Source organism: Podarcis melisellensis (genome assembly GCF_964234715.1).
Source record: "Podarcis melisellensis genome assembly, chromosome: 3".
In the NCBI taxonomy this organism is placed as follows: domain Eukaryota; kingdom Metazoa; phylum Chordata; class Lepidosauria; order Squamata; family Lacertidae; genus Podarcis; species Podarcis melisellensis.
In genome coordinates this window covers 27843694-27860157 of record NC_138530.1, presented here as the reverse complement: position 1 = coordinate 27860157, position 16464 = coordinate 27843694, and the positions used below count along the sequence as shown (strand labels likewise).

The window sequence follows — 16464 nt, the reverse complement described above, 5'->3', positions numbered from 1 at the left end:
GGATTTTCCTCCTCTAAAAACTATGTGCGTGTTATGGTCGGGTGCGTGTTATAGAGCGAAAAATACGGTATATATATTGAGAAATGAAAGGGGAATAGGGGTTTTCAGCTCCAGATAGCAGTGCTGAAAAACATCTTGGTGTAGAAAGTAACTTTTTACCAGGACTGTGACCATATAGTAATAGAACTTGTAACTGTTGCAATCTCACCAAATAAGATAGTAAGTTCTGCTTTCTATATTCACTCATCCTCAGACTGTGGGGAAGAAGAAGACTTACATGGTCCCTTGAGATGTTGTTTGAAAACAATGCTCTTACTTTACATTTTCAAGGAACTCTTTCCACCTCAGTTAGTTTTCCAGGGAACCCCTGTACATTTCCCAGGGAACCTGTGCTGTACATTTGATTCAGAAGTGTGTTCTCGAGGACAAAGTTTATGCATAGCACTGGCTAGGTCTCCTGAGCCTCACCATTGCTTCATGTAAATAGATGCTTTGGTCACAGCACTCCCCTGTGGTTCCATGTTGCTGGAGAAAATCAGCAGTGGCAAACAAGCCATTCAGGGAAGCTTGTGGAGATTTATGGATTTTATCCTTGAGGAACCTCTGGCGAGTTTCTGAAGGACACCAGGAATCCCCAGAATGCACTGTGAAAACCACCATTCTAAGACACCAGTGGAAAGAACTTTGGGAAATGTTGGTGATTACTTCCATAGATTTCACTGTCAATCAATCGTTAGTCCTATTCAGAAATTCAGCTGCACGTCAGCCTAAACACATATAGGGGGACTCGGTTTTTTTCAGGCTTCTCAGTTATGTGGTGTGCTTGCACATGTTCAATTTAATGTGTATAGCTGCCCCTTTACAGATACGTTGGTCTCAAAGCAAGGTGTTTGGGGTGCGACCATATTTAGTTCTATATGTAGTGAACAATTTCTCAATAGGGCTCAGGTACCTTCTTAAATTATGTTAGGAAATAGTTCCTGCTTCCTCTTAGGAATCTTCCTTTGGACTGTGATCATCTCTCGACTAGAATGCACATTGGTCACCAGTGATCTGATTCATTACCATAGTCTTTTGGGTACTACCCACAACAGCATAACTGGCCTGTGGGGAAACTGGTGTGGTAGCATCTCATGTACGTTTTTCCTCCTGCATGATTTTAATATCTTACTGTAGCCTTTTCATTATAGTTTGCCAAAAAGCTATGGGATCGAGTCATGGGAAACAGCAACTATGCTATTATGGGAATGTATGATATTGATAGTTGCTTATACCCTTGGATCATGTCTACCAGATTCCCTTATGGTTCCAGTTCTTCCCATGGATATTCTTTGAAGACCATGTTTCCCATGATATCTGCTTTACTGTGTACAAGTCAGAGAACTGGCATAAGGAGACAGAATATAACAGCTAGCATGAAGCTTAGATGTTTCTGGATCAGAACTTTTCTTGCCTTTATAAGTCCTAGTCAGTGTTATAGCTGGTGTAAGTCTCATCATAACACAGAGCTGATCTGGAGATTTCAGCTAGTGCCTGACTGGTAATCTGGTATTGCTTTTAACTTATCAGTGGAAAGATGTTAATTTTAAAGGAATTAGTTTGAAATATTCTCACAGGCACAAGTCATCAGGACTGCCTTGTAAGTGTTATTTGATTTTTTTAAAACTACAGCAAATTGGCAGGTTTAAATTCTTTTTTTCTGCATGTAGATTGGATCTGATGGAGCCCTACTCTGATGGCGCCAAAACAAAGGTGTAGGGGGGGACCAGCAATTTTGTATAAACTGTATGCCCCCCCCCGACATTCCTAGAGTACATAATTTAATCTGGGGTTAAGCTTTTAATAGTGGGGTCTTAATAATTCCTTTCCTCTTCCTCCCCTCTTGAGGTTAGCTTCCTTTCGAGAAAATCATGCTAGATATTTTGTTTTGTTTTAAATTAGTCCGTCCCCCCCCCCCCCGGCCCATGACATGTGACAGTTTAAGGGTGGGTTTTTTGTTTTTGTTTTTGGTAGGGACAGGTGTTTATGTGACAGCATTCCCCACAGGATCTTGGGGGACTGCAGTGGAAAGTGTTGAACCGCTGAATGGTAAGGCTGTTCTTTTGTATGGCTTAGAAATCTCTGTTGTCCAGAATTGTACAGATAAGGCAAACCCATTTGCTTCATTGTCAGGCAGTTCAGCGGAATAGAAATGCAAATGTGACATAAGGGGGCTATGCTGGAGTGGGGGGAGAGTTGTGCTGCTACTTTCTCTTTAACAGGCTTCCTGGTTGTAAGAAAATTCCCATAGATGCCAGGATTTATTTATTTTTTAATTAGCCACAGGTTAAAGAAAAAGCTGTCTGAAAGGAAACGTATCTCTCTCACAAGATGCCTTGATTTTTATGTGGTGCTGTTTTTAACTCCCTCATCCAGTGCAACATAAGCAGCTCAGACTAAATTGGGAGCATCTCTGCACCACACTCTTGGACAAATATATTTTTGGTAAAACTGATTTGGCCCTTTCATTGTTTGCCTTTCATTATATAGCAAGCGTCGGATACAGAATTGGTATGCATTCAAACTAGAGATAGGACTGTAGCCAGGTTTTTATTATATATATTGCACAGGTCAGGCCTATTAACCACAGAATAATAGCAAGTCAGTGATCTAAGGGAGAGCTCTTCAGCTGGGATGGACTAACCTAACTGAGGTCAGGAGCTAGACCCCTGCACTTCCCAGTGTAGCTGTAGCCTGATTTGCAAGTGTGTCTACTGGGAAAATAAACGAGCCAAGCCGTGTAAGCTAGGAAAAAAGGCAAGACCGTCTTTTCATCTTGAATCTCTGTTTTCATAGTGGCTGAAGACAAAAAATTCTGATTTGCTTTAAGTACTTGACTTCATCTAGAAACTCTTAATTCAATCACTTGTTTCGAAGGAACATGATATATAAGGAACTAATTCAATAAGACTTTGAGAATTTATTTAGATAGTTACTGAAAGAGAAATCATTCTTGTTTTACTGCCGAATGTATTATTGAGGACAGACTTAATGATTTCAAAAAACAAATATGAATGGTACAAAAGGAAATGGACAATCAAGTGTTACCAAAATATTTTGTTCTCCTTTTGTTAATGCCTTGTCTGGTGGCATCATATTATATTTGCATTTTTAAAAAGCAGTCTGACCCTGAAGTCTGAAGTGTTATACAGTCACTTTGAAGATCACAGCTGATGTTCTGGTGAAATATTTCACACCATGGGTCTGGTACTGAAGAAACTTTTATTTAGCTTTAAGATTAACAGTGAGAGCATTAAAAATTAGATGTGCAGGGGAAGCACTGGTGGTGGTTCTCACATCTAATGAGATTTGTGGGGCGGGAGCCCATGGGCAGGTATACATTTCAAGTGGAAAAACACATATTTTCCTAACTTCCTAACATTGCCCGAGAGGGGGCAATGACAATAAAGATATTATTATTATTATTATTATTATTATTATTATTATTATTATTATTATTATTATATTATCTAATTCTGTATTTTGTATGTGTACTAAAGATCAACACCATCTCTATAGCCACTATGGCAGAAAACTAAAGACATACATTTAATAGTCGGTCTCCAGTTATGTACATGAAGAGTATTCAAGGTTGGGGCAGGGGAATTCAAACCCAATCTGATAGGTGAAAGGTGACAAAGCTTAGGAGGAGCCAGTTTCAATTAATTACAGAGATATTAAGTCAAAGATAAGTGCTGCAGGTGAGGAGAGTATTGAAAGAAAGAGAGACGTTAAGACAAGACAATAGTATCTTTGACATGTAGCTACATCAGGGCTGCCCCTGCTGACAGACTGAGGCTGCTGTGCAGACAGCAGATTTGGTTGTTATAAAAGGTAGGGGGAAACTGAATTTTGGAATATTGTTTACCATGGGGAAGCTACTATTTGCATTATCTGCCTCAGGTGCCAAAGTATATTGGTGTAGTCCTAGGTTACATTCAGACTAGCAAGGGATACAGAGTCTCTATTTGGGATGTGGTATCAACTGTGTAACAAGGGATCAATATTTTGGTATTAACTGTTGCATGATAATTTTCCAGTTTTACAAGATGATGTACATCTTGGTCATTTCTTGCTATCAGGTGTTCATTGGGCTATTTTTAAGTTACATTTAATTGTTTTTATTAGTAGCACAGAAATTTAGTAGCTTTTTGCATATTTTCTATTAGCTACGTAAAACTATTTCCACTAGCAGCTCCCCTGTCAGAAGGAAAAAAGAAACAATTGTTTTCCAGAAGCCATTTCTTCATATTAAGAATGAGAAAAACTGGAGACTTTTTTCAAATTAGCAGGCGTATGGCTTAGTCTGGTAAGAAAGGGAGTATTAGTATTTATATATTACAGAGCTAACTCTGTTGACTGGTGCTGAATAATTGTATAGGCCATAGCTGTCAATGTTTCCCTTTTTAAAAGGGAAATTCCCTTATTCCAAATAGGATTCCTCGCAAGAAAAGGGAAAAGTTGACAGCTATGGTATAGGCCTAAGTGACTGATCAATAGAAATGAACAATAATGGAAATGTCTAGCTGCAAAAAGATCACATTTAAGAGTACAGTATACTGCCTGGGTTAGTGGAAATGTGCAAGCTACCAGGGAGGAGGTGGCTGCTTCACTACTGCCAATTCATTTTGCAGCTGCACTGCAGCTTGCTTACTATGTTGTCTGAACCTGGGCTTGTGGTTTAGCTCTCCCGGATGAACCCTGAGCCACAAGTCTAGAAAAGAACCTTGGTTACAGCTGGATGGAAATCATGAGCCTGAGTTTGGATGACATGCTAAGTCAATGCATGGCTTAGCTCAGTGCTGCACAGCAGCACAACAGCTGTGATCTCTTGACAAGAGCCCACATGCTCTTCGTTTGCACTAAGCCATAATCTATGCACTAAGCACAGCTATGTAGATTGTAACAATAGCGCCATTTGTGTTCAATACAGCTGAAAAATCCTGAGTTAAAATATATTACTTTCCTTTAAAATTTCTTGTTATCATCAGGTGGTATATTTCCTGTATAAATTGCATTAATAATGTCTTCTGCTTGAAATCTGTATGGTCATAACTCTGTTGGGGGTAGGTATACAGTTAAGCAGCAATCCTATAAATATTTACCTGGGTGTAAGACTCACTGAAGTAAATAGAGCTTGTATCTGAGTAAGCAGGTATGCTATTACACTCAAATCCTGCAATGGTTTAGGCTGCAATTCTAACCCATTTATGGGGAAGTAAGCCCCCCTGAATGAAATAAGACTTCTGAGTAGGTATGGTTAGGATTGGACTATTAATTCCTACGTTCACGGCTTCATAAGGGTTAGGTGACTCGATTTTAAAAAATGTCAATCTTCATGCTCATGGCCAGTAATCTAAGTAGCAGATCAGGGGCTGATAGGATTAGTATAGGTTGACACAACCCAGAACAGTAAATGTAGCACTGACCTCAAATAGCTGGTACTTCTTCCTTTAGATGTTTTATTCATTAATTAGTTGCACTTAATCATGTTATAACAAAACTCTGTTGATAAATAAAATAGTATTAAAATCATAAACCCATTAAAAATATCAATCAGTAATCAGCACAACTGTAAAACTAAACCAATAATAAAAGCAAATCGCAAAACAGATTCCACCGAAAGCCTAAAACAGCAAGAAATCATGCTTCCTCCACCACTTCTGCTTTAATGTTCTTTTAAAAGAATTTGATAAGTTTTGTCCAGTTTAGACAATAATGCTAAACAAACGTTTAGCGCTATGTGAGCGAGCCTGAACAAAGTGTTGGGCTAGCGTGCTCCTCCCACATTGCGGGGAGGAAAAGTTCCACCCTGTTTAGTTTCACTTTCACAGAATTCCAGTTTAGAGCTATGTTCTAACCCGGCATCCCAGTTTAAAACAAACTGGGTCCAATTTAATAAGTTAGCTTCATAATTCATGGTTTGAATTTGGCTTATTGCAAAACTGATCAGGGTTTGCTTTAAACCAGGATTGCTGGTTCAAAGCAAGTTTCTTTAAAAGTGAATCAAAACTAGGCAAAAGTCTTCCTCCTGGCCATGCACTAGGAGGACAGGAGCACAGAGAAACCTGATAGGGCTCATTGAGGCTCTTTCACATAGTTCTAAACCATAGTTTAGGGTTTTGTGCTACTATTTCCCCATATTAGATGTGATAGCCATTTCAAGGCAGTATACAGTGGTACCTCGGTTTACGAACTTAATCCGTTCCGGAAGTCCATTCTTAAACCAAAACCATTCTTAAACCGAGGCGCGCTTTTCCTAATGAGGCCTCCTGCCGCCAGTGCCCTTCCACCGTTCGGATTCCATTCTTAGACCTAGGTAAAGTTCTCAAAGCGGGATACCATTTCTGGTTTTGCGGAGTTTGTAAACCAAATCGTTCTTAAACCAGACTGTTCTTAAACCGAGACAGCACTGTATTTCTGAACTTTGGGAACATACAGTGCACTGCTTGTTGGCTTCCTGGAGTGAGACCTCTGGGTATAGGATGGAATAATAATAATAATAATAATAATAATAATAATAATAATATGGCCGGCTACTGCTGTAGATTGGATGGATCCTTGGCCTGATTAAGCAAAGCTCTTCTCACATTCTTGCAACACCAAATTATTTGTAGAGGTATGCTCATTGCATACTCTTCATAAATAAAAAATGGTTCTAGGGCCAGAATCATAGAGCTGGTTTGAAGTCATCAGTATAAGCAGTCTTGAGTATATGATGGAAAGATAGAGCACATTTTTATAATACTTTTTTATAATAAATACATAAAATGACCATAATAATCTTTGTCATGTGGTGGGTCTGGAGAATGAGCTCATGTTATCCATTACAATGCACTGCAATTCTGCAATGTTAATAATTCTGGTTTCCACTGTTATTCCTCCCCCTTCAGAGGTGGAAGGATAATAGATATCGGGCAAATTACACATACTTATGGTAGTTTTAGGCCAACATATGGAAATGGGCCAAATAATACATGTCACTTGTGTGGGTATCATTCACGTCACTAACGGTGGTAAGCACACATGATCCTGAGATCTACTCAGTGTAAAATATTAATGCAGTAGTCAGTGTCTGAGCTGCTGACCCTGCCACAACAATGGATCATTGGTGTTCCAGGTTGACAAAAAAATATCCATTGGAACTCCATCTAAACATAGATATAATAAGGCCTAACTTGTATTATATCTTAACATGTTAGCTTGAAATGGAATTTTACAGAAAGCAAAATAAAGATCCTCATATTTAACATGTCATGGTGGGAGAATGAATATATATCATTTTGCCTTTACACAGTACAGGTGATTTTTCTTTTTGTCAATATTTATTGCAGCTAAATATTAAAATGTGGATATCATGCCCTTCCTACTTTTAGGTGTTGCTCATTAACGAGTTGCTTTTGAAACATGTCTCTGATGCCAGTCAGACCATTTTTAAAGGATACTGAAGTAAGATTCTTTTCTCTAGCGAGTGGCCGATCATGCTAAGGCTGCACTATTCAGCAATTCAACACGCTCTGACTGCTTGTTAATCAGGAGACGTGAAAAGAACAAAAGAAGAAATAAGAGGTTACAAATGCTGTTTATCAGAGTTATATTTTACATTGGGATTTCAACTCATGAAATAGGATGATTGGATGACACAGGGCTTAATATTTGGAACCGGGAGTGGAAGGTGGGTGAAATTTGTTCCGGTTTGATCCCAGTGACTCTGGCTTATTGGGAAATGGGAATAGCACGTTTGTATGCAGTTAAAAACATGTTCCGTAAATCTTTTCAGTTGCCCATTCCCTGGGTGTCGCAATAGATTAAGTCACTATGTGATGATATGACACCGCCATCACTCGTCTTCCTGGGATATTGCTAGAGGCAACAACAAACCTGTGTCTTTGGCACATGTGAAGAAATTTAGCGCTTCAGGGGTTAAATTACACAGGCTCCCCCGTGGATCAGCTTATGCTTGGACAGTAATAATAGCAATAACATTAATAATATAAATGCCAGAGAAAAGTGAATAGAGGGGGAGAGAAAGGAGAGAAAGATGGGCAAAGGTATTCAGAGGGAAAACAAACCCTGGCAGGCTACAAATGATGGGCTTTGTATGGCAGGTGTAGCAGCTAGAAGTCAGATTTCATAAGGCCGCTGCAAAATGCACATATACTAACACACGTTACTGTGGCTTTGGAGATGGTTAGTGTCTTTGAGTGTGTTTGTGTGCGTGCGTGTGTGTGTGTGCTGTCGCTTCAGGCCATGATATCCTAGGGCAGTGTAACAAGCAATTCGTGTCAGCTCACGGTAAAGATTATTGGTGTTTTCACTGGGGAAATATTTGCACTCCATCTTCTTTTCTATTTTTAGTGCCTGGAGCTTCCATTTAGGTAGGAAGCTGTGGAGAGAGGAGTTGAGGGAGGGAGATCTATCTGATCTTGTCCCACAATTGGTCAGAGTTACAATCCTAATCTTATTTCAGGATGGGTGTTGATGCCTGCTTGTTTTCCGAGAGACCTTTTTCGTTTTGTGGACTGGTAGCTTTTAAATATTAGTTTAGGTATAGGGGAAGGAGTGAGCTATTGTTTTCTCTTCGAACGCAGTGTCTTTGAAGAATAAAAAGGTAACTCAAACAGAATAGTGTGGTGACTTATTTCTACAAGAAGCACCACACTCCTAATAAGGAGCAGCAATTTATTGTCGGGGAAGGAAAGCAATATGAATTTGTCCCCTTCAGAATTGTTGTTTATCATAATCATCTTTCTAGTGAAAAGCCTAATTTGCTCTTTCTATACGAATATTTTAAGTGTGATTATCATAATATCACAGCGGCTGAGATTGTCCAAAATGCAACACTGACCTTGAGCGTACTTCTCCATTTAGCATGTGGTGCTTTAACATTCAGGAAACAACATACCTTCAACCTGCTTATTAATGTATAATCTGAAAACGTTAACTCTTGCTCTCTGATACATGCCACACAGATTCTTGAATTCTTTCAGCATTCCATGAAACAGCATGTGGTATTTTACCAGTGTAAATATGTATACGATTTTTCAAGATTTCTACTGGGAATACTTCATAACTAAAGTAAGGTTTCCCCATGGCACTGCACTAGTTTACGATTTAATTTTTACTGACATTCCACCAGTCATATTATTAGCTTCACAAAATGAAAGTGAAATAATCCTGTATTAATTAAACAGAGTGACTGAATTCCCTCAGTCATCTTCTCCTTGGCTGCTTGAGACAGTAACACTGTGTGGTTCTCTAAGGAAACGTGCTAGAAAAAGAGTATGATGGACTACTGAGGGGAGATATAGGTAATGCATTTTTTAACTATACTGTATTTTTTCAAGGTACTGCCTGCCCCCTGAGCATTTAAATAGAGATTTTAAGTTGGGGGGGGGAGTAACTGTTATACCTACCTATGCACTAACATAAACAAACAGGGGCTAGCCCTGAAGAATTGTGGATGTAGGACATTTGTTGTGGTCAGTCAGTTAGACTGCATATGTTATATTGATATATAATTATTATGACTTCTTACTGAAGAAACTTTGTGCTTCACCCGCCTGAGTTTATATAAGGAAAAGGGATGTGGTGTGCACACGTCCACACACATGCACACATGTTTGTGCTTGTATTTGAAAGCATATTTTAATACAGCTTGTCTAAAATCCAGGCAGGGTGATCATTACTTCTGCTAAATATAAATGAAAGTGCCTGACGGTTTTAAAGTAGTAATCTACTACCATTTTGTTGTCTGTCTGTCTGTCTGTCTGTCTCTCTCTCTCACACACACACACATACACACACACACACACACACAGAGAGAGAGAGAGAGAGAGAGAGAGAGAGAGAGAGAGAGAGCGGGCAGGGGATTATATTGTATCCAGGGATGTGTTATACTGTACTTCCTGAGGAAGAGTCGGAAAGACAAATTGCAAAACAGTTTTTAACACTTCAGTGCTAAATACTTTTAGCTGAAATCAGCAACATTTGCTTCAAATAAGTGAATGCAGGATTGGTGTTTGTAAAATGAAGAAACTATGGTGCAAAGACTTCCAAGACAGGAGTATAGCGCGCAAAGGGCCTGTTTCACAGAACCACTATTTAAAATTTAGCATTTTTCTATCTAATTTGAAAAGCTAAATATATCTATTTTCAATCTATTCAGAATGCTAGATATAGCAAACCTGTTACTCTGATTGGTTCATGATCAATTTCAGACATCCAGGACGAACATTTAACCACCTTTAATTCAAATTTAATTGAAAGAATGATGAAATTTGTTGGTGTGGAAACAGTATATATGGAAGTATGGGGGTATATAATGCCCTTTATATAACTTAGGGTTCAAAGCAATAACAGTAATATGCATGGCAGACACAGATTTCCTCCCCATATTTTTTCTCTCCAGTGTTCATTTTGAGTAAATATGTGCTTGGCACAATTAACTATGCTGCTTCTGCAAAGTGCCACTGAGTCTTTACTTCAGTAGCCTTGAGGTAGCTGTGGTTTAGGAGTCGGGCAATTTGGATGCAATGAGATGTCTGTAGCACTTAAGTGTGAAGGCGCTTAAAGATGTACAGTACTCTTCATGGGAATAATTATACACACAGAGGGGATGTGAAGATGTAGACAGTGCTCAGCAGTGCTCATTGACTGGTGCAGATACTCATGACAGCTTCTCTCACCCTCCTAGCCTTGATTCCATTACTATTGCTTTTGTGGATTCCTTGAGGTAAGATTTTTACACTAGAGCATTTGATTTAGCATGTGCATATATGTGTAAAGCAGAGAGAGAGAGAGAGAGAGAGAGAGAGGGGGGGGGGAGCACACTCCTGATTTTGATTTTCTGTGATTTAGACATTATGTAATAAGCATTTGCTGTGATTATATTTTCACGTGCAATTAGAAAGCATCTTTAATAAAACAAGCGTTTTTAGAGTGTGCTATAGTATCTGGTAAGTTGCCTAATTTATTTCTTCATTTTATTAGAATAACTGAACTGTAAACTGGTGTGCCCAAGTTCAAGAATGCAGTTGAAATTCCAGGCCCAGGTCTAGTCGAGGTGACATTTTGAATCCCAGGGGAGAAGGCCAACTGCCTTTCATGAATGCATAAATTATAATGCTACGGCTGTAGTCTTCTAAGCAGCAGCACCATCAGCAAAGACAGATGCTTGCAAGGTGTCTGGTGGAAAGATAGCAATAGTTAATTTGGTGATGCGGAGGGGAAGCGCAAGATGACATGGGCATCAAAAAGGATAGCGGAAACTATGTGGACATGAGAAGCTTAGCAGATGGAAAAGTACAGCACAAAAGAAAACAGTAGCCCAAATAAAATATGAAGTATTTTTTTTATTCCCTAATGATGATTTAATGAACATGATGCCATATTCCAGCAAATAATTTTTCCTTATGAACAGAGCTTTGCAGACTAAGATCTATATGACGCTTGAACAAAGCTGCACATTCAACAAGACTTTCAAACTCTTGTGCCAGAACAGCGTTTGAAATTTTATCTGAATTAAAAGAGTGGATATCCATGTGTATAGGAATGTGTTTCGATATTGATTACATATAAATTTTACAGAATCAAAAGAAATCTGCTACAAACAAGTCATTTATTCTACTAAAATATTTTTAGGAAGTTGCACTCAAATTGCACCTATTATTTTTTGCTTGTTTAGTGAAATCTGTGAAGTGATTGGGTAGGATGCATCCCAGAGTATTTTTAATTCACTGCTCAGATCCAAAATTTACATCTTAATTAGAGTCTACATTTAGCAACATAGGCAGCATAATGTTACTGTTAATTATGTTTTTACTATCTGCTTTTCTGTAGTGGTGAGACCTCCAATTATGCTGTGTGGCTTCTTGATTCCTAAGAGAGTGTGTGTGTGTGTCCCCATATGTATCGGAAAGCAGATTTTCAACTCTACATGGGATAAATATATTATATACTGTTAAGTTGCTCAGCAAAACAAAGAGATGCAAATATTTCCATTGCACTTACATATATGTCTTCTTCTATCATCTTACTTTGGCAAAAGCCATCAAATAGATTTGGAGACAGCTGTTGTACTCTCATTTGTGAAAGGCATTAATGCATTCTGAGGGTGTGCACTGATTTGTTTTGATCTAAAAGATTATGCCATTTGCATCACAGAGCGCTTCAGTCAAAAAAAAGTGCCAAGCAATACAGCTGAATTTGTATTTTTTTAAAAAGTATTTTCTATTATTGTAACAATTGTTTCATCACGATATATTGGAATTATTTTATTCAGCAGGTAGATGGAATCAATTCTTGCTCTGAAAACAGATAATTAATATGACATTTATGCCACATAAATTGACGAAGACTATTAGGACAAACTTGTGCTCTTGTTTAATTTTGGGGGTACTTGTAAAACGGTATTTTGATTAACAATATCTGGAATTTTGTGTCCATTTATTTGCATTAAATGGGTTTGACTGGTCAGCAGCTTTGATGTGCTATAGCTAAGGGTAGTGAATTGGGGGTTGGATAATTTTGTCAGTACACATGTGAATAATGCAATACATTTGCTTCCACATTGAAAATATTCTTGAAGTTTTTGTGCAAGTTTGTACATAGGTAGCTGAGGCACAAATAGTTATCAGACCATTACACTGTAGCTGGCACAGCTGGATATAGTGCATGGTTTTTCCCCAGAACTGAATCTGCTGACTTCAATGAGACATATGACCAAGTTACTGGAGCCTTAGCCCTGCTGAAGAGCCTAATCTGCATTATTTGAAAGTAAGTTTCCTTGAAATCAATAAGACTTAAATTCAAGTAAAGACAGTTATAAAAAAACATATTTTACTTATAAAATATATGGATCAATAACATACCTCTTATTATTTCACGGAGATGGCAAAACATATATTCTCCACAACTGCATGGTCTAGTTTCTGTGCAAGTTACACATTCAATTCTCTTCAGTTGAACCCTGTCACTTTTTCACAGTGATGAAAATACAAACACTGCTAATCTTACTTGTTTACAAAAGTCAACAATGCAGAATGGTAGCACATAGACCCCTTAACTCAGAGTTTAGAAATCTAGAGTAGAATTTAGGTGAATCATATGAAGGGGGAGAAATTAACAGTTCAATTCCATCCATGTTTATTCATAAGTAAACATGCTTAGGATTTCAGATGACATACAAATCCTTCAACATGTTTACTCGGCAGTAAACCCCAGCGAGTCAACTGAAACTCATTTCAGAGTATGCATTCATGTAGCCAGTCCATGTTTACTCAGAAGTCAGTCCCACGAAGTTACCTGGGAGCTTTCCTCCTGCAAAGGAAGCGCGCTGTAAGGCTGCAATCCTATACACGCTGACGTGGAGCTGGGAAGCAAACAAACCCCGTGCAGCTCCGGAGCGGCTGCCTTCCGAGTAAGCATGCATAGGATGGGGCAGCGAGAAGCGCTGCTAATCGGTCACGACGCGAGATCGCAAAACAAAACAGAAAACACGGACAGCCAACAATGCAATGGAGAAAAGAAAAGAGAGAACGGCAGCGCGAAACTTAATACCTTCTGATGAAATCTTCCCCAAAGGAACTGAGGCTTGCAACTCCTTCCTACCAAACTGTCTTTTAAGAAGCAGAAAGCGTTGGGTCACCCTAAGGAGTTAAAGCTAGAGTTAAGACACAGCCGCGCTTTGGAAGCCCTTTTGAAAACGTTGCATCGTTTATATCTGCGCGTTCTCACTTGTCGGTTATTATTATTTCTTCTCCCTCGGCCTCCCCCCGCCCGCCCTTTCCCCGGTCCCTCCGCCCGTCTCTACCTGCCGAGCTCCGCTCAATCTGTGCAGCCTCTGCTCTCGCCGGCGCTGATTGGCTGACGCCCTACCAATCCGGCTTCTGTCTGGGCCAGTGGGACTGCATATGTAAAGCCCTACTTCATATTTATAAGCTCCAATCGGGGCTTTAAGTCCTTGATTAGGAGAGTGTGAGAGCTTTTGGTCCCAACTGGCTGTGCCTATAGGCTTGTCACCAGGAGAACATTTGTGTTAATTGCACTGTGCTGTGTCAAGGAAACTTTGATTTATAGCTGGGGTGCACAAATAATGGTTGCCGAGCGCACATGGATTCGGTAGAACTTTGCCTTCCTGAATCTTTTTCCTTGCACTACGAAGAAGAGTAGGTACCTTTCTTCTTATTTCCCCCTTCCTTTCCTCTTTTTTATGTTATTAAATAATAATAATAATAACCCTCTTCCCACTTTTATTCCCCCCCCCCCAGAACCGGGGCGTGGGGAGAGAATAATAATAGCAATAGTATTAGAGCGCTGAATGCTAGCGTTGTTTCAGGTAATGCTTTCCGGGTTCTGTGTGCATGATTGGGGCTGCTTGTGTCTTGCGTCTTTTGTGCCCGGCTTTATCTGCTAATTCAGTAAGTGGGAGAATTGTTCTCATTCTCTCTCTCTCGCTCCAATGTTACCTTTTGAGTCGCAACGCAAGCGGTGCGACTGTCACAGAAGAGGGGGGGGGTGAGGGAAGCACTCCCCCCTCCCAAAACAGCTGTGTGAGTGACAGTCACTTCTTATTCAGGTACTAAGAATAGGCACTTGGCACAAATGCAGAGTGAATTGTCTAAATAGACATTTCAGAAAGACACATTTATTCCCCCCCCCACTTTCCCCCTCCCCAACAGAGTTTAAGAAGGAGGTATTCTGAGAACAGGATTTAAATATTTAGGACCTTTTCAGTTAGATATTTTGATCTTTCTGGTGTTTATAGCTAGGCATAGTTAGGAGGGGGAACCAGCCCAACTGTTTAATCCCACTTTAAGGATAGTGCTCTGTAATTAAGTAGAACGTACCGTTCCAGTCATTTAGTGACAAATCGGTCTATTAGAGAGCAAGGGAAGGGTGTGTGCATGTGGCACTTTCAGAGCCAGTATTTTGTTTCAATTGGAATATAGGGTTTTTATGTTTGTTTTTTTAAATAATCATTTCCGCAATTGGTACTATTAATTTATTTATCACACACAATAAAGTACTGTAGATGCTTTGTGTATTCAGTACATTTAACATGCCTCTTGAAGGCACATAGTTTAATGCATGTTTTCTCAGCTCTTATCGGAGAGCAGAGCAAAGAGTGGGGAGATTCCAAATGCAAATTTGACAGCCTAGAACTTGGAGAGCTTGTAAACTTAATTCCGGGCTAAATAACTACGTACTGTGGAAGCTGTCAGTTGACTCAGCCCTGGACAGAATGCATAGTGTGGCTGTACTAGGAAGTGACAGTGTGTTGTGGGTACATGCCCACTAGCTGTCCATAGTGTCTGCATATTATTTTGGTGAGTTGCAATTAAGTCAGAGTTGTGTGGGTTTCTTAAAGTGCTTTGGATGTTCAGAAATAATATAGACAATAAAAGAGCTTGCCAATCGGAAACTGGCATGGTGTACGTGCGGGTGGTAAGAGGCAGGATTCCTCGTTCACCTGCAGAAGAAGGTAAATAAACAGTAGTAGCATGCTCACTGAGATACGGTTTATAGATCAGTACTCAGTAAATTGATGTACAGTGTGGTCTAAAATGTCTTAATCTGTGCATAAGTGCAGTTGTCACTGTTCCAAGTTGAGATGGGTGGTTTTCTTTGGTGGGGGAAGTAGGAGGAGGAGAGATTCTAAAGTTAGGACGATGTTCTTTTTTTAAGGAGCTTTCTTGAATTTACCTTCTTAGAGCTAATTTGAATGATTAGTTTTGATAAGCCGCTTAAAGTAGATGCATTTAAATGAAATCGGGGCACGTGTCTTTTTGGCTCTGGTGGAAGATTCAAACTATTCTCTCTCCCCACCACAATTAGCACTCTTCTCTCTCCCCCCCCCCGCCTCTGTTAAAAGTCTTCCAGATGCAAGGCTAGGTGGATCTGTGGTTTCGTGGGCAGGCAGAACTCTAATGCACTGCAACACATCTGTCTCTATGTCTCAATTAATAAACCACACCGCCTTACTTGCTATTAATATTGCCAGTAATTGTATTTTTGTTTTGTGGCATATAATGCACACCAAACTACAAAGGCAGCTCAGAGATTAAATAAAAGTAGTGGACTACTTCTAGAGCTTGCACTTTATTGAGTGTGTATTGTGGTGGTGGGGAGGGAAGCCAGGCTAAAAACTGACAGAACATTTGGGGAGCACATAGACATCTGCCTTACTGACATTAGGTATGCTTTGATATCTGGCTAGCGCATGTTAAAGAATGCAAAAACTTAAAGCCAGCTGCAAACCTTGATTTTGACTTTTCAGCAAAACCAGTAATACTAATAATTTCAAATAGCAGTTAATAATGGAACAGATGCAACAAATATAGTTGCTGATTTACGCATGTGTTTGTCACTTTAATTGTTCTAAATGAAACGGTGTGCTCATAATGCAAAATCTCAAACCTCTGA

General features: G+C 39.4%; 1 protein-coding gene and 1 long non-coding RNA gene across 20 annotated transcripts in view; one reads left to right on the top strand and one right to left on the bottom strand.

Moving 5' to 3' along the window:
* The window catches only part of ESRRG (estrogen related receptor gamma), a 473643-nt gene that overhangs the window by 265321 nt on the left and 191858 nt on the right, over positions 1-16464 (top strand). The window contains exon 1 of one of the 19 annotated variants that reach the window (XM_081904145.1): positions 13985-14207. The exons of 16 other annotated variants lie outside the window; for them this stretch is intronic. In XM_081904145.1, coding sequence (XP_081760271.1) covers positions 14152-14207 — 56 coding nt within the window. In that variant the 5' untranslated portion in view covers positions 13985-14151. Of the gene's footprint in view, positions 1-13984; positions 14208-16464 lie in introns of those variants that run through there. 2 more of the 19 variants (XM_081904157.1, XM_081904143.1) reach the window with 2 other exon arrangements.
* On the bottom strand, positions 80-13782 carry LOC309366027. The gene is made up of 3 exons (XR_014166416.1): positions 13600-13782; positions 5469-5544; positions 80-254 (listed from the first exon to the last, which is right to left on the bottom strand). It is a non-coding gene; the product is annotated as an uncharacterized lncRNA (long non-coding RNA).